Source organism: Dipodomys merriami, unplaced genomic scaffold (assembly GCF_024711535.1).
Source record: "Dipodomys merriami isolate MVZ:Mamm:240054 unplaced genomic scaffold, mDipMer1.0.p SCAF_1, whole genome shotgun sequence".
NCBI lineage: Eukaryota > Metazoa > Chordata > Mammalia > Rodentia > Heteromyidae > Dipodomys > Dipodomys merriami.
In genome coordinates this window covers 127,358,948-127,376,727 of record NW_027202270.1, presented here as the reverse complement: position 1 = coordinate 127,376,727, position 17,780 = coordinate 127,358,948, and the positions used below count along the sequence as shown (strand labels likewise).

Sequence of the window (17,780 nt, the reverse complement as noted above, 5' to 3'; positions counted from 1 at the left end):
ACTGGTGCATGGCTTAGTCATTTCAATTTCTTGGTCTCAGTTTCCTCAGCTGTCCTAAAAAGGGAAAAAGGAGAAAGCCTGACATGCCCTCTCATGTCAGTTTTTTTTTTTTGGGGGGGGGAGGGGAGAGGGATGCTAGTCCTGGGGCTTGAACTCAGGGCCTGAGCTTTGTCTGGGAGCTTCTTATCGCTCTAGTGCTCTACTACCACCACTTCTAGCTTTTTCTGAGTAGTTTACTGGAGATCAGATTCCCACCAGCTTTCCTGCCTCAGCTAACCTCAAACCTCGATCCTCAGATCTCTGCTTCCTGAGTAGCTAGGATTACAGGTGTGAGCTACCAGTGCTCAGCTCCGTGTTAGGCTTTTTAAGACGAGGAAACTGAGGCTCTGAGACTGTGCTGGGCTCTTTGTGTCTCCCCTACCCTCCCTTATCTCTTCTGTTTCATCAGATTCACTTCCAGGACACACAGCTTCCAGACTAGAATACTTTATTCAAGAGAATCTAGCTTGGTAGTCAGATGGCCCGCAGGGGCGGCTGATGGAGCACGGAGGCCTTGGGGATCCGCCCCACTGTCCGCAGCCACGGGGCTCAGGCCACACAGCCCTTCTCCTGGTGACTTTAAGTCCATTTGACCAGGCTGCTCCTTATCCAGTCTGCCATATGTTCAGCTCCAGGCCACTTTTTGTGTCCCTGAGAGGGGGCAGGGTGGTGGCACCTTGCTGGGACAATATTCCGGAATGAGTAGGCACAGTGAGATAGGCAATAAGGAGCAGCAAAGACCCACAGCAGGCACTGCTCTGCAGAAGTGAATGTCCAAATCTCCAGGGCGGAGGGCGGTGGCCAGCACAAGGAGGACTGGAGGACGTGGCTGGGTCTCCTCCACTGGCTGCCTGCCGCCCGCTCCACCAGAGCCACGCTGGCTGCACAGACACCCACAGCCCAGCCTCAGGCAGGAGCCCCAGGAGAAGGGGCCAGAGCCAGGTCACTGTCTTTTCTTCTCCATCCTCCTGGAGACTCTTGGGGCCTCCGCACCCCAGCTTGTCCCTTGCGAAGCCACATGTCTTGCTTCTTCCCAAGCCGAAGCTCCCACAAGTCTGTGGTTGGCTTCATTTGTTTTTTTTTCTCTCACGTTCTGTTTAAGGCACTGAATTCCTGAGGGTCCTGTCCCTCCCTGCCCATCGTCATGGAGGGAGCAAGTCATTCAGCAGGGATACAGTTGGCTAATAAATAGAGGGTACAGCAGGAGGTCACTGAAGGTAACGGTAATAAATATACGAGCTGGACATGGGGTCTCTCCTCCACAGAGCTGGTTAGCTCCAGTCACCACCCCTGCCAGAGAACAAACAGACAGGACAGGGTATCAGGACATGATGGAAGGCAGGGTCCCCTCCGATGGGGGGCAGTGGATGCAGAGGGAGTGACGCTTACACTGACACCAACAAGCACTGCGGCCCACCCCTCACCCAGCTTTTGCCCCAAATATTGTATCATTCACCCTTAACAACACCCCAGAGGTGTTGAGGAGCTGAGGCCCAGAGAAGTTACGATCTTGTTTAAGATCACACAGCTAGCCAGCATCAAAGACATTTGAACTCAGTTGGGCATCATTAAGATGCTCCTGAAAACCGAGAATGGATGGCTTAAAAAAAATCAATTTTCAGCCTTCTCATGTAGCCAGCTTTCATTTGGTTTGTAGAGGGAGGTGCCGGTGCCCTGCTGCCCCATCCACAATCGCCCTTCTCCCTTAAGAAAGGAAGAGATGCATCTTGTACATGCCAAATTCTGCTCAAGTATGTTGCTATAAGGAAAAAGCACTCTGGGGACATGAAACAAGTAATCTGAGACACTGGTGTCAGTGTTGAGAAAAGAAATATGGCTAAAGTGCAGGGGAATCAAGCCTTTTGCAAGCCAGGCAGTTTCCAAGTCTTTCAACCAAATTGAAAAGCAGCCTAACTGAATTATCAGCCAATGTGTCATTAGAAGTACTATTTGGCTAGACACTGCTGGCTGATGCCTATAATCCTAGCTACTCAGGAGGCTGAGAACTGAGAATCAAAGTTCAAAATCAATCCAGGCAGACAAATCTGAGAGTCCTAATCTCCAAGTAACCAGCAAAAAGCCAGAAGAGAAGATGTGGCTCAAATGGTAGAACTCCAGCCTTGAGCAAAAAAAAAAAAAAAAAAAAAAATCCAAGCAAAAACACAAGGCTCTGAGTTCAAGCCCCACTACTGGCACCAAAAAAAAAGTAATTTTTGTTCAGATCATCGTGAGGACTTTGGCAAATAGTTCAAAGGAGTTCCAATGATTAAATGGCTCTAGCCCCATCTACTTATTTACATGAGCATAATTACTCAGTTCTCATCCATAAAAAGTGATAAACAGGAAACAGGACCAGAATTTATGCTGACTCCTGTCTCCAACAGCAAGGGGGAGGGGAAGGAGGCAAAGGAAGTCATATCCATCAACTGATTCATTAACTAATTGAAAAGCAGTAGCCTATCTGTCTCACAAAGATGCTTTCCCAGTAAGATTGATTGCCCTTCGTAGTTTCCAGTTATTAAAATATGATATATTTGTGCCCTTTTGATCAAGTGGGATTACTAATAACTATTCTGATAATTTATTCCAGGAAAAAATTGAATTCAGCTTTATGCTCATAGGAAATTTAAAATAATTCCCTCATGTACCAGCTTTATGGACAGTAAACATCACAAGGAGATAAATAAAAGGCTTGTGAGCATTAAAAATAATGTTACATTAAGCTGAAATACTGTGGGGAAAATGAAATCAAAATAAAATCTTTAAAAATAGAAGCTGGGGGCTGGGAAGGTGGCTCAGTGGTAGAGTGCTTGCCTTGCATGCATGAGGCCCTGGGTTCAATTCCTTAGCATCTCATAAGCAGAAAAAGCCAGAAGTGGCGTTGTGGCTCAAGTGGTAGAGCGCTAGACTTGAGCAAAAGAATCTTAGGGACAGTGTCCAGACCTAGAGTTCAAGCACCAGGACTGGCAAAAAAAAAAAAAAAAAAAGAAGCTGGCTAGCTTGGTGGCTCATACCTATAATCCTACTTAGGAGGCTAAGATCTGAGGATCAAGGTTTGAAGCCAGCCCACACAGAAAGGTCTGTGAGACTCTTATCTCCAATTAACCAGCAAAAAACTGGAAGTAAAGGTGTGGCTCAAGTGGTAGAACAACCAGTATTGAGTAAAAAGCTAAGCATGCTCAAGGTCATGAATTCAAGTCCAACATGGCACATGTGCACATGTGTACACACATACACACACAAACACAGAAGCAATTGTAAATAAGTATCAAGGAAGGATGTGCAAATACTTATTTTCACTATTCTTTATTTTTAATTGGATGAAGGGCCAGGCACCACTGGTTTATACCTGTAATCCTAGCCACTCAAGAGGCTGAGGTTTGAGGATCATGGTTTGAAGCAAACCCAGGCAGGAAAGTCCATGAGACTCTTATCTCCAATTAACCACCAAGAAGCCAGAAGTGGAGCTGTGGCTCAAGTGGTAGAGCACTTGAGCAAAAAGAACTCAGGGACTGCTCCCAGGCCTTGAACTCGAGCCCCAGAACCAGCACCAAAAATAACAAATTTTTAAAAATGGATGATGTTAAATATTAAATGAGGATGGCATAGGACATATCTGAAGAGTGAGTTTATATATTCACTGGCATAACAGCTTTATATTAATACTTACAATATGTCAGAAATCATGTTCTGTGCAACTCTTTATAATGAAAAAAATCAGTGTCAGCCTAAAATTGAGCAAGAGAGCACTTGGGCTCCTGAAATTCTTTTAGGAGATTCCCAAATGAGATGTGTGAAGATGGGTACCTGGGAAATGAAGGGATGGGGTGCTTTGCTTTAACTGCCTGGCTGGGTTTGTGGCCACCATCACCTGATCTTACCACTAACTCCTTCCCTACATTGCTGTGTGGAATCAGGGCAAAAATGAGGGCCCCAGTCTTAAGAGGACTGGATGTTTCCTAAATCCTGCCTTTATGGAAGGAGAGAAAATCAACCCCCAAGGTCGAGCTGGTGGCTCATAGGATAAAACTGCATGAAATGAAATGGCATGACTTCCTGTCTTGTAGCTGAAGGAACACCTCACTGTACTTGATTTGCAGAGCATGTGCAATATTCTATTTTCACTCAGAGATCAGTACGTTCCCTTCCCTAATCCTTTTCTCCCAACCATACTCAAACCTGGGGCTCCAGCGTGCTGCCCCTCAGACGTGAAGCCAAGGTAGACAAGGAACATGGAGAGGAGAAGTGGAAGGAAGGAGACCCCAGGACAGAAATACTAGCCTAGAAGCCAGGAAGGGCTGCACCTAGACTTCTCATCACTGGAAGTGCAGAAACCATGGCTACTGGCTGATGTCCTGGCACACAGGAAGTGCTGTCACCCAAATGTGTGGTGGGTGCTCTGCCTCATCATTTCACCCAGAGAAATGATTTGTTTTAGACCACACAAAGCACTGGGCCAGGCCAGACAAGAACGAGGGTCCGCTCATGCTTCCTGGGTGCAGCCCCTGTTCAGGATCCCAGGATTTCCTGAGTCTTGCCTCTCCCCTTCCCTGACCACTGACTACTGACCAATGGTAGCACAGTGGGGGCCCCCCTCAGGCCCAGCCTTCTTGCCATCCCTGGGTCGCCCCCCCAGCACACTCACAGGTGGGCTTTCTGACAGTCTGTGTGTTTCTGCTTCTCTTTCTTCCTCTTTCCCCTGCCCTTGGGTCTCCTCCTGCAATAAGCCAAAAGCGTCAGGACAAATAATTGAGGGCCCTATGCTAGGAAAAGGGATGGCAGGCCTGAGAATAGCCCAGAACCCCATCTAGGTCACTTACCTTTCTGGCTTTGTCAACTCCAGAGGTCTAGAGAAACAGAAAGAGGGGAGAATCAAGAGAGTAGTTTATTGGAGGCTTCCTCCCAAATCCCCCCTACCCCCAACCTTGATCTTCAAAGTGCTGGTTGGGTAGTTGATTCTGAGGACACTAGGGGGCAGCATGGAGCTGGTGAGGAGAGATATAACACCCTCCCTCCCTCCCCACCCTTCCCTGCACCCGGGGTTCCTTCTCACTTGATTCTACATGCCTCAGCCTCCTGGCATCAAATCTAGGGTCTTTTGAGTCTTGTTCTCTGCTGCTTCACTTTATTCACTTCCAGAGTGCATTCTGGGGTTTTTCTCAACAACAGTACATGCTGGGCAAGGCTGCCTGTGTGGATGCACCCCCACCCCACTCCTGGTGACTGTGAAAGGAGTCAGTAGGGACAATATAGTTGATGGACACAAGCTGTCTGGTCACCAGTTACGTCCCAGATCTGCCTCCCAGGCTGCGGTTACTGGCCCAGAAGTGAAAATAAAGGTGTCTCTGTTGGCCGGACCATGGGATGAGGATCTGCCCTCAGTCTTCCCTGGGAGCAGTGTGTGGTGGCATGGTAGCAGTCAGCTTCAGGCCAAGGAGGGAATGCTGCCCTGGGCTGGTCCTTCCCTGGAAATGCCTGGCTGTATCTCTGCAGATTGGGCAAATCAGAGACACTGTTGGAATCTGACTCTTCTCGGCCCAAAAGAGTGGCTATGAAGGTGAAGTTCACCATCCAGCCTGTGTCCATGAAAGTTCATGACCTAAGTTCTGGCAGGGAGGAAACAGGCTGAGACAGGCATGATGAGGCATGGAGGCAGCCAGAGCCCTGAGCTAGACAATGGGGTAGGGTGACCAGGAGACCAGAGACCTTGTCTGTCCTGTTTATATTATAACCCAAGTGGCTAGGCCAATGCCCGGCACACAGTAGACACTCAATAAACATAGGTGGCCACACATGGGGGGCTGGCCATAGTAGATTATTTAAAAAAAAAAAAAGTCCCCCCTCTCACCTCCTACCCCATGTAGAGATCTGGATCTCAAGTCTGGCACATCTGTCATGGCCCAGTGGATGCATGCCCAAGATCAGCATCTCAGCCCAATTTGCCCTTCCTGGACCTACCTGGCAGTGCCAGGATTTTTGCTCCTAGTAGTCACAAGTTTCAAGAACCCGGAGGATAGACAGTTTTAAGAAAAGAAAGGCGGGGGCTGGGAAGGTGGCTCAGTGGTAGAGCGCTTGCATGCATGAGGCCCTGGGTTTAATTCCCCAGCACCACATAAGAAAAAAGCAAAAAGCTGGAAGTAGCGCTGTGGCTCAAGTGGTAGAGCGCTAGCCTTGAGCTGATGAGCTGAGGGACAGCGTCCAGGTCCAGAGTTCAGGCCCCACGACTGGACCAAAAAAAAAAAAAGAAAGAAAAGAAAAAAAAGGGGTAGGGATGGGGACTACAACTCTGAAGAAACAAGTGTGTCTTTCTCTTCCACTTTTTTCTCCCAGTGGAATTTGTCTTTCCTTCCACTTCTCAGCCCAGTGTGCCCCCTTCCCATGGGTACATAGTCTTGCCCAGAACCAAGTCCAGACTTGCTAGGCCTTTGAAGCCAGGCACCTACTCCAGGGGCTTGCAGCAGCTGCCTCTCATCTCAGAGGATGGGGACGACCGGCAGGAGCCCTTGTAGGTCTGGAAGGGACTCAGTCTTTCTCTTCCCCTGTAGCATCGCAGCAGCTGGACTCCAGCTTCTGGAGCCAGATCCCCATGCCAACTGGCTACTAGTGGGGGATGCAAAACAAAAAGCAGCAATTCAGGATCACTTACCAGGAAAGCAAGTGCAGCCTGCAGTAGAGCTAGCAGCCTCCACCTCTGCCCTGCGACCTAGGTTTGCAGAAGGCTACTAAGTGTATGGGGCCTGTCCCTGGCTCGTGCTCCAGTGGCCTACCTGCATTCACAGAGCACGTGTTGAGAGAATGTCAGCTCTACCATGGAGGCCTGCAACTCAAGCTGATGGGGGATTTTCAGGATCTGTGAGAAGATAAAGATTGAAATCTGGTCAGGAGGCACACGAGCAGGCTCAGAGCCATGAGGGCGGAGCAGGAAGCAGTGGGGTCCAGTCCTGGGACCTTGGCTTCCCTCTGTCTCTCTCTGAGTATTTTCTGGAAGGCAGATTCTGTGGGCCTCTGGGCTGAGGGGCAGGAAATGACATGAGGAGAGCTCCCTACCTGCATGGTGACATTGGCCATCTTCACTGGTACACAGTGCAGTTGCTCATCACCACAGCAGCCAGTACAGCGCAAGAGGGAGACGCAGGAAGGGTTGAATATGTGCTCCACCTCGCTGGGGTACTCAGTCAAAATATCCACCAGTGTTTCCATTGGCCTGCAGTAGCTGCGGCCCAACACTACATGGAAAGGCACCACTACGAGGAGGAAGGAAGGCTGGGTTAGGCCGGCAAGGGCTCACCTGTGACACCCCAGGCCTGGCTTCCAGGTTGAGCGCCCTGAACTGTTGATGTGAGCCCTGTGGGATCCCTGCTGGCCCCTTATTTCTTCTGCTGGGTACAAGTCCCAGTGCAGCAGAATCTCTCAGAGTCCCATACTCTGGGCGTTATTCCTTTTTTTTTTTTTTTTTTGGTCAGTTGTGGGGCTTGAACTCTAGGTCTGGGTGCTGTCCCTCAGCTCTTCAGCTCAAGGCTAGCGTTCTACCACTTGAGCCACAGCTCCATTTCCAGCTTTTTCTGTTTATGTGGTGCTGAGGAACTGAACCCAGGGCCTCATACATGCAAGGCACTCTACCACTGAGCCACCTTCCCAGCCCTGAGCGCTATTCGTGACTCAGGTACGTGGGTTTACCTTGGTTCCCTGGAGCTCTGAGGAACCTAATGGCTCCACAGACGTCCCACAGGGAGAGTTGACTGTCCCCTCAACTCTCTGCTCTCCGAACTTAGCATGGCTCCTTCATGTCCCCACTAGGTGCCAGCTGCTCCACCTACATCCCATCTCCCTTGTCCCAAGGCCATCGCCCCATTCCTCCCTGTTGCCTTTTCCAGTGATTTCTACCAGGAGTGGTGTTTCTCCCAAGAGCGCAGCTTGGCTCTGGCTCACCCCTTCATCACTGGTGTCTCTTATCTCCCCCATTATAGCCAAATTGAGGCTCTTTGAGAACAGGAGCCAGGCCTCAGTAAACACAGGCTAAGTGATTCTTGACTGATTAGATGATGCTCACTGAGGATTACCAGTAAAAGCCTTGACCTGGCCAGTGTCTGTCCTGCCTGCGCAGTGTCTGTTTGGTGGTAGTGATGGGGTCTTTTGGAAGATGATCTGGAAATCTTCAAAAGACTTAGCTCCTTCAGGGGCAGGACCCAAGCAGAAGGTCTCAGGAAGTGGCCACAGTCAGTACATCTGGCTTCAGTGTGACCTTGGGGGGGGGTCACTTAGCCTTTCTGGGTGTATCAGTTTCCTGAGCTGGGGACAAAAAGAAGCAGGCTAGGAATAGATGGTTGCTAAGGTCCCTTTTGTTTGGACAGACTGTGCTTGAGCACACAATAATACAGCCTAGCCCAGCCTTGAGACTGTGAGCCGAGAAACATCCCCTGCCTGGGTCATCTTGCTCCTGTCTGGTGGTCATTGTCAGCTGACGGAGGCTGACAAGGGAACTGGGTCACCTGGGAACCATCTCTATGGCTTTAGCATTAGAGCAATGGCCTTTCCCAGGAGCCCTTTCACTTCCATGGCAGGCAGATGGGGCCAAAGTCCATTCCACTGAGCCGATGACGACGTGCATCTCCAGGTAATCTCAGAAGAAAAATAAACTTCAGTCATAACAGAGGCCCTCAGCAAAGGCTGCAAGCTGGTGGAAAAAACCCGAGAGGGGTATGGCCACATGGAACTGCGGGGTGGACACTGAGGCCAATAAATGGCATGTATCTGGGTGTCTGCAGCTTCATCCTGCCCTAATCTGTTGAGGGGGCATCCAGACTGGATGGACCAGGTGTTCAGGGGGATTCAGGAGCTCCTTAACTCTACTTCTCCAAGCCGTTAGACATTCTCCCTGGACTCTAATGGGAACTAAGGCCTCTCTACCGGGCAGTCCTGAAGTCCAGGGAAGCCTGACTTTGCAGTATGGGGTCAGAGAACACCTTTCTGTCACCAATCAGCTCCATAAACTGTGTCTAGTCTAAAAACCTTCACGAACCCTAGGCCACAGTGCATGCTTAATCTCTACCGTGCAAATACAAACAGGAGCAGAGGAACAGCTAGCTGCCAGAGCACCATGGAAGACTCAGACTCCTGCCTCAGCACCCATTGTCAGGGAGAGAGAAGGACAATAGCAGAAAAAAAGGCGGCACCCCAGCCCCCTCCAATCCAGCAAACAAACTCCCACCAGCCGGGCTGTCAAAGCCATTAACATAGGTTGAGCAGAGCCGGCTGGGACTTTAGTGGCTGAGACTGAGATTTCCTTTCTCGCCACCCCCCACCCCCATCCCATCACGCAAATGCTTCCTTCACAGAACCCTAAAATCCTGAAACCTGCTGCTTTCTGGCCTAGGTGGCCAGATCACGTTGAGAAGGAGCAGAGAAGAAGGGCCAGGGCCTGCTTTACCTGGCAGCTGCTAAGAAAGAGGGTAATTCATCTGCGGAGGCCCCTGACTGGGTGTGGGGGCTGGGTGAGGGGCCTGGGAGGGGAGGCAGGGCAGGGACCGCTCCCAGATGTGGTTGAGCTCAGCTGCTCCTCAGCACACTTCCGCCAGCCTCAGACCTGTTCTGGGTTGGCGTGGGGGTGGAGTGAGAGGAATCAGAGGCTGTTCCGGCCAGGGCTGGGCGGTCCCTCTAAAGGCCCCTCTTGAGGCCATGAATGGGCTCTCTTTCTAGCCCTGTGGATGAGCCGCCATCGGATCCCCAGCTTCCCACTACCCAGAATGGAGGCGACTCAGAACTGTTTAATCATGAGAGCCAGCTTCTAGAAAGGCTGGCCACCAGCCTGTGCCCAGCAGGTGATCTACTCGTTGGCAGGGCATCCAGCCAGGCAGCCACAAAGGACATGCTGCTCATGACTGCTCAGCCACCAGGCAGCTGGGTAGGCCTAGGGCTGAGCATGTCAGTCCTTCCAGAGACTCCAGAGTGCCCGAGGCTTCACGTCACCTCAAGGCCTCTCTGGACCTCAGGTTTTCCATCTGTAAAACATAGAGATTGTAAAACCTTCCTAGTTCCCAGCCTTGTGGTCAGGCTGTAAGTGCCCAACCCCAGGACATGAAAGGCAGTAGTGAGAAGCGGTGTCCGCAGCTGGACCATGCTGTCACTTGGTGTGAGCAGAGGAGGATAGCATTTTCAGATTTTATAAACTGGCTCTAAATTTAACTCATTGTGCTCCTTGGCCATTACATAGGGAGGACCCCAGATTGATCAGGATGGCAGACGTGCTGACTTAATGAACCTGTACTTCCAAGCCTCCTCACCAGGATCCTGGGGTGCACACACCCAGGTCTCCTCTATGGACTTAGAGAATAAATCCTGCAATCTTAAATAAATAAATAAAAATAAAAAAGCTGGGCACTGATGGCTCACACCTATAAGCTTAGCTACTCAGGAGGTTGATAGCTAAGGATGGAAGTGCAAAGTCAGCCTGGACAGGAAAGTCTGTGACACTCTTATCACCAACCAATCAGTTAAAACCCAGAAGTAGAGTTGTAGCTCAAGTGATAGGAGTGGTAGTCTTGAGCCCAAGACTTAAGGAACAGCATCCTGGCCTGAGTTCAAGCCCCAGTACACACACACACACACACACACACACACACACACACACACACACACACACACACACACACACACACACACACACACACACACACACACACACACACACACACACACACACACACACACACAGAGCTTTCAGTACAAAGTAGTCTAATGCTCCCATTTTACAGATGAGGAAACTGAGGCCAAAGCTCTTTGGTTACTATTGCCTCAACTACAGAAAAAAACAAACAAAAACCCATCAAAACAAGATACAGTGTAGAAGTCGGGATGGGTTCCTCTCCAAGTTCCAGAGAGTGTAACATTTGCCAATTCCAGAAGGCAGGGCCAATGGGTGTCAATGAAGTCAAGGACAGCTAAATCTCAGACCTATTCTATTCAGTGGCCAAAGGGTCTGGGCCTCAGCAGGAGGCCTGGATAAGCCTGGCCAGGAGAGGTTGCTACCAGGCAGGCAAATGTGTAGCTAGGTGGGCAAGGCCAGTAGATGTTCCTAGCCCACAGATAGATGTCTGCCATACCTGTGTGTGAGCTCGTCCCTACACACCCCCACTCCTATGGAGCAGTGGGAAGCCCCACATCTCAGAGAAGAGGTGGGGCAGGGAGAGGAGTCAGGAGGCCTGGCACAGGCCCCTGCCTTCTGCATGTATGTTTCTTTGGCCAAGGTCTTGTTGCCCTTTGAAGGTTTCCTCTGGATGCAACATAGGGCGGGGAATAGAGGGGCCAGGGAGGGCGCGACTCGCCTTCTGTCTGTTTGTAATCAATGGAAAGGCCTGGTCACAGCCCTGCAACTCCACCAGGGTTGGGCCGCTGGAAAGCGCCCTTCTCCCCACCCCATCCTCTTGACTGCCTGCCCACTTCATCTAGCTCCCAGACCCCCAGTCTGGCCCCTGGCACTCAGTGCCTACCTTGCCGTTCAAGACCCCATCTGCACCCTGATAGCAAGCTGGGAAAGGGCACTGAGCCAGCTGGACAAACCTTTAGCTCTAGTGGTTTGCTTTCTGTGTGCAGGGTGACCTGGCCTAGGACTGTATCTAGGGCTGCTGGGTCACAACGGGTGTATCTCTCAGGCCCTGGCAACGATGTCTAGCTTGTAGACTCTCCCCAGTTTGCAATCAGGCTGCACCCACCCTTCATGCCAATTCCTTCCCATCCTCTGTGGGAACTTGAGAGGAAAGAAGGGAGGGGCTGAACATGTGTTCTCCCAATCTGGCTGGCTTACCTTCCACTTCTGATGAGCCATTCCCAGCAGACAGGGCCCTCTGCTGTGGACAGAAAGGTGCAGAGATAAGGGTGTGTGTGTGTGTGTGTGTGTGTGTGTGCACATGCATGCCATCTGGGACCAAACTGTTATGGCAAGAGGATAGAGGCCCTTCTGAACTCCCCACTACACCGTGTACACACACACATGCTCTGTCCTATCTGAGAGCTGCCTCTTTACAGGTGCAATTCAAAACCAGCTGGACCCTGGGTAAGTTCCAGCTCTCTTTGGCCTCAGTTTCCTCTTTGGAAAAGCCTGAGAGGCTGGAGACTTTGGGAAGCCTCCTGTATCCCAAAGATAATTCAATCCTATGGGGTCTCCCTTCTACCCAGCCCCCAGGCCAGCCGTACTGAGCCTGTACAGCCCGCCTTGGCTGGGAGCCAGAGCCCAGGGGGAGGTGATCAGCTGGTGGGGGCTGAGGGGCTGGAGCAGGCTGCAGGCTGCGGGTAATGTTACACCTCTGGCCAGCCCTGCAGCAAGCAGGCTGATGACTGGGCTGCTAGGCCAGGCGACTGCCCAGCCCACCCACTCCTGGCCTGGGGCTGGGGACTCCCAGGGCAGCACAGTGGAAAGGGAGTTCATTGGCTTTGTCAAGATTTCACTGCCCAATCTGGCTCCGAGCCAGACTCACCCAGCTCCTGGGAAAAGGGCCCTGCTCACGTCCCCAGGCCCTGCGCTCAGGACCTCTGGCCACTCACCCAGGAGAAAGACCCAGCAGGACCCCTTGTTTCATCCCCAGCCAACTGGGGCCCCTAGTTCAGACCTGAACCCCAGTGAGGGCAGCCTAGCTCCCCCAGTGCCAGTCTCTTCACTAGCTTCCTTCCCACCAGGCCAGGTCAGAGGTCCTGGGGGGTGCCTGGCTGGTCAGGGGGCCTTGACCCTGACCACAGGGCCACGAATCGCCAGGAATTCACGGACAGATGCTTTTCAGCAAAACCACTAGGGCTCGGGGGCTAGACAGGAATCCTTCCTCCCTCTTTGTGGGCTTCCCTGCCCCCACCAAGACAGTCCCCCCAGCCCCTGGAGCTGGGGAGGGCCCAGCCTGAGGTCTCCTCCCCAAAGATATGGGTCCAGCTTGACCCCCTAGGAAATGGGTGCACATCCTAGGAGGAGCTGCTCCTGGGAAGGACTCTGAAATCACAGAGCCCCCAGCTTCCGGTCCAGGGACGGGAATGTCCAAGGAGCCAGGCCAGAGTGGGTGAGTCCTTACCTGGGGATGCACAGCAGGCAGCGCCAGCCCAGCCAGGAGCTGCAGAAAGCAAGTGAACAGCCTCATGGCTAGCATCTTGTCAGATGTCTGGAGCGAGTGTGCTCCAAGGGACAATCAGCATGCTCGACCCCCTGGAGGGGCGCTGAGGGATGAGCTGGGTGGTCCCTCTCACTGCTGCCCGAGGTCCCCGGCGTGGGCCTGAGCATCCACGGGGGGACCGGGGGGGTGGGGGGAGGCGGAAAGTAGGTGGCCCACAGGTAAGGCTGTGGCTAGGGAACCCGGTCGAAGCCGTCCCGCGGGTCAGTGTGGCGTGGGGCAAGTTCGTCTCGGGGAGGACCGCTGGGCTCCGGGTGCGAGCCCGGGTCCTGTCGTGGTTGGGCAGAAGTCTGAAGATGTCGTTTCCTGCTCGGACTGCGGCTCCCGTGTGGACTGGAGCTGGTCGGCGGCCGGGTTTCAAGGCTGTGCATCGGGGCGGGGCTCCGGGACGCCCCGCCCACCGAGCGCCAGCCCCGGGAGCCGCCGGCGCCGAGCGGGACCCGCGACCGCCCTGGGAGCGCGTGACCCCCGCAGGGCGTGGAAGTGGCCGCGGCGCGCTCGGACCCTCCGGCCCCGCGGGGCTCGGCCCCCGGCCGGCCCGCCAGGGGGAGCCCGGCTCACTTTTCCGGGACCGCCACCGGGGGTGGGCGCCTGCAGGTGCGGCGGCGCCCCGCAGCCGGCGTCCAGCCGACGCCCGGGACTGGAGCGGCCGCCGCGAGGAGCGCAGCCCCGCGGCCCCGGGAGGCAGCGGCCGGGGCTGGCCCGGGCCGGCCCCGCCTGCCGTCGCCCTCCGTCCCGTCCTCGGAGGCGAAAGGATCCCTTCACCCCATTTCATAGCCGAAGACGTGGAACCCGGAGCCGCCAGCCCAGCCTAGGTCTGCTGGACTCCCTACACGTGCGTACACGTGCGCTCTTGGGCCGCGCGCGCGCGTGTGTGCGTGTGTGTGTGCGCGTGTGTGCGTGTCCGTGTCCGTCCCAGACACTGACAGAGACAACTTCCAAGCTACGTGACTCCAGCTCCATCCAGATCTCTCTTGGCCCCGCAGGCAGGCAGCCAGTCAGCCTGGGTGTGGGAGGGTCCACAGGAAACACCTCGGGGTACCTGGCTGGGGGTCCAGCACCACCTCCTCGGCAGGAAGCAGCCCTCCCTGCCAGCTCTGGCGGGGCCAGCCCACAGAGGGTGGAGAGTGGGCTAGCCTGGCATCTCCTCTCAGTCTGAACTGACGAAATATTCCAGGGCAGCCAGAGTGTGGATGGGGTGGTGTGTGTGTGCGTGTGTGTGCGTGCACGCAGGTGCATGGTTATTTGTATGTGACTAGAGATTCCTGGGGGGAGAGGGGTGGCTGCGTGTGCACAATTCTCTATATGCCCATGTAATGGTGTGTCCACTGTCTCTGGAGATGTTTAGAAGTGTATCTGAGCACGCTTTGGTGAAATGGTGAATCTGTGTGCCTGCCTCTGTGTGTGTGTATCATGTGACTTGGACAGGCTTGTGTACCATGTCTTACGTATCCCCTTCCTTGGTCTTCACTTGTTCTTTTTTTTTTTTTTTTTTTTTTTGGGTCCGGTCATGGGCCTGAACTCTGGGCCTGGGCACTGTCACTTAGCTCTTCAGCTCAAGGCTAGTGCTCTACCAATTGAGCCACAACGCCACTTCCAGCTTTCTTCTTTTTGCTTATGTGGTGCTGAGGAATCAAACCCAGGGCCTCATGCATGCAAGGCAAGCGCTCTACCACTGAGCCACCTTCCCAGCCCTTCAGTTGTTCTTTACCTTCACCTCCCTGATGACCCTCTGTGTCCAACATTCTGGCTGCAAAAAGAAAACCTGTCAGGGTTGAGAGTCACTGGGTCTGGGGCTGGTGGGTAGCTGTGGGGGAGGAGATGGGCCTGGGAGGTAGCCCTCTAGCTCACATTCCAGTGAGAGGCAGGGAGGCCAGAGCAGTCCTGGCTCTCACCCCGATGACCTCTGCATCCGCTGTGGGCAGCCCACCCACGAGGGGCTGCCAGAGATACCGCCTGCCTACATCTCCCTGTCCTGTCCTGATCCTGTCCCAGGGGCTAGGGGCCAGTCACAGACCAGCTAAGTGGAGGCTGCAAAGAACATTCTGACGAGTTCTGACATGTTGGGGATTGTAGGGTGGAAAGAGTTCTTCCTGGTTCCAGAATCATGGTAGAGGGGTGGTGTGGGAGATGAGGATGGGTAGGTGTGTCTATGGGTGTCCAAAGCACCTATGGATAATTGTGCATCTATTCAGTGTGTGAGCATAAGTGTGTATTGTGCACAAGAGTGCATACGTAACTATATTGCACATCCTTATCTAGATATTTTGGACACACATATTGGGGATATTTGCTATACGTGTTTGTAAAGGGATGTGAAAAATGTGTATAGATTAATTCGTGTGTTTTTTTTGGGGGGGGTCTAACACATATTACTTTAGTTCTATGTAATTACTAATTATTTTAGGCCCTACCTTAGACACTGGGCATGTGATACTAATGTCCCAATGACATTTCTGTCTGAGCAGATGACTGGGGATGCGAAAACATCTTCATTTTGGAGTGAGCTTCATTCTGGAGTGAGGGTCTGTGATTCCTATAGTGCATCTCACTAGACCTTAGACCCACACCCTTCTAAACCTGGCTTCCTGGGTCAGGAGATGAATTTACTAAGATAACCAAGGTGGCAGAAACCACAAAGGTTCCCAAATTACTACCGCTCAAGAGTTCCTGCCTACTTCCAGTCCAGGGCAGGTGTATCATAGCTTTGCCTCTGCCTGTGTTGGGTCTCCACTGCTGTCCAGCCATATAGCCTCAAGCCACAGCTTTCCAGGTCTCGGTGGAGGTGGAAGGAGGAGGATGAGACACAGAAAGCTGTGGCTTGAGGCTATATTCCGGGAAAGCAGGAATAATGACAGCACTTACTCCCTAGGATACAAGCAATGGGAATTGAGAGGTATGCTTTGTATTTCAGCTTTGGATTCTCATTAGAGAAATAAACATGCTGCCCTTACAGAGCCAAGTTCTTGACAGCATGGACAGAGACAGGTAGAAAATAAGTTGTTTTTCTTGTCCTTGCTGACGTTTTGAACCATGATCCTCGGATCTCAACCTCCTGAGTAGCTGGATTGCAGGCGTGAGCCACTGATGCCTGCTCCCATGAGGTAGGTTTTAACTAGTTCCGCTTGTTTGGTGGTTTAGAGGTGCTTGCTCTTACAAAGCATGTACTCTACCCCAGACTGTTAAGAATTCCCATTTGAAGGACAGGAAATAAAGACCCAGAGGATATAAGTACTTTGCTAGTAGTCATTTAGCTACTAAGTTAGGAATTGCCATGGAGATTCAGCCTAGATCTTTCTCCAAAGCTCTAACCAGTAAGCATGAGCTCTATCCCCAACCAGACTGCAAGTACCTTAAAGATAGAGATAATGTCTAGAACCTATTCTGGGTCATTCCCTCACATTGCAGAGTGGTTGCTTGACACACTAAATGGTTGGTGTGTGGGAAGGAGAAGCCACACAGGAAGTGATTTTTCCCAGAGAGTTGGGCAAATGCACGGCCATGTGTGAAGCTGGGTTGGAGAAATACTGGCAGCCTTGTCTGTGTGCTCTGAGTCAGGTTTTCCACAATCACAGAGCTTCTGTAATAGTCAGTCTGCATCTGAACACCTGCCCTAACCCAATTGCTTGCCTTACAGCTTCCCAATTCAGCTGGACATGGTGGCACTTGGGAAGCTGAGGCAGGAGGATCAGAAATTCCAGTTCAACAATGGGCTACCTAGCAAGATGCTGTCAAAGCAAAACACAAACAACAACAATCATATCTTCCTACCCTCCCCCCAAAAAGATAAGAAGTGTAAGGGAGGCATAGAGATGGAGAGACAAAGGATGAACTAATGCAGCAGTGGTTCTCACTAGACACTATGTTGAAAATGAACTGTGCAACTTGTGGGTATGCATGGTGGGGGGGATTGGAAGACAGCAAGGGAAGGGATGACATTGTCCAAAAAGAAATGTACTCATTACCTGACTCATGTAACTGCAGCCCCTCTGTACACCACCTTTATAATAACAATTAAAATATTTTTTAAGAGGAAAGAAAGAAGTTTCCTGATTCATTTTCCTTTTTTTCCCCCTACCCTCTTCCATGTCTTCACCCTCTGAACTTTTCCCCTCCCTGTAATGATAATGTAACTTTCTGTACCTTTCTCTATAATGAGTATGTAACAATTGTTCCGGGGAGGTGTTCTCTAGTGTACCCTGGTTAGCCAGCCTCTCCTAACGATATCTCTGAATCCTGGACCAGAAGCTTGGCCAGAGGTTGCTGAGAAGTCCCTCCTGACCTTCTCAGCCTGCAGAGAGTTCTGAGAGCAGTTTGGGGCCAAAGGACTTTTCATTTTAGTGACTGGACATGCTATATTAGCCAACAGCATAGAGATGGCTGGCGGGCCCCCTCAGTCTCTTCCTCCTGTAGACCCAATCCTGAACCCTTCTCCTTTTGGCCATCGACCTCTTCCAGGCATTATCTAATGGCTTCCTGGTTCAGTGGCTACTAGGGGACACAGTAGAGGCATCACGGTGTGCACTGGATTGGGCCAGTTCTTAGAGATTCTTCCTGTCCCCACAAAGAAATGTCCCAAATCAGCCACTCTTAAAT

General features: G+C 52.1%; 1 protein-coding gene and 1 long non-coding RNA gene across 4 annotated transcripts; one reads left to right on the top strand and one right to left on the bottom strand.

Annotated features, from left to right (window-relative positions):
• Nucleotides 1-470: 470 nt before the first annotated feature.
• Nucleotides 471-13,505, bottom strand: Pgf (placental growth factor). Of its 3 annotated transcripts, none has more exons than XM_069990745.1 (7): nucleotides 13,089-13,505; nucleotides 11,840-11,882; nucleotides 7,087-7,283; nucleotides 6,807-6,889; nucleotides 4,860-4,886; nucleotides 4,685-4,756; nucleotides 471-1,329 (listed from the first exon to the last, which is right to left on the bottom strand). In XM_069990745.1, exons 1-7 carry the CDS (start codon nucleotides 13,161-13,163, stop codon nucleotides 1,311-1,313), a joined length of 516 nt encoding a protein of 171 aa, XP_069846846.1. In that variant the 5' UTR covers nucleotides 13,164-13,505; the 3' UTR covers nucleotides 471-1,310. The 3 variants fall into 3 exon arrangements, with proteins under 3 accessions (XP_069846846.1, XP_069846932.1, XP_069847028.1); XM_069990831.1 differs by having other exon boundaries at nucleotides 11,840-11,879; XM_069990927.1 differs by lacking the exon at nucleotides 4,685-4,756.
• A 427-nt stretch (nucleotides 13,506-13,932) lies between these two features.
• LOC138805685 (uncharacterized) lies at nucleotides 13,933-17,201 on the top strand. The gene is made up of 3 exons (XR_011365622.1): nucleotides 13,933-14,019; nucleotides 16,099-16,288; nucleotides 16,822-17,201. It is a non-coding gene; the product is annotated as an uncharacterized lncRNA (long non-coding RNA).
• The last annotated feature ends 579 nt before the right edge of the window (nucleotides 17,202-17,780 follow it).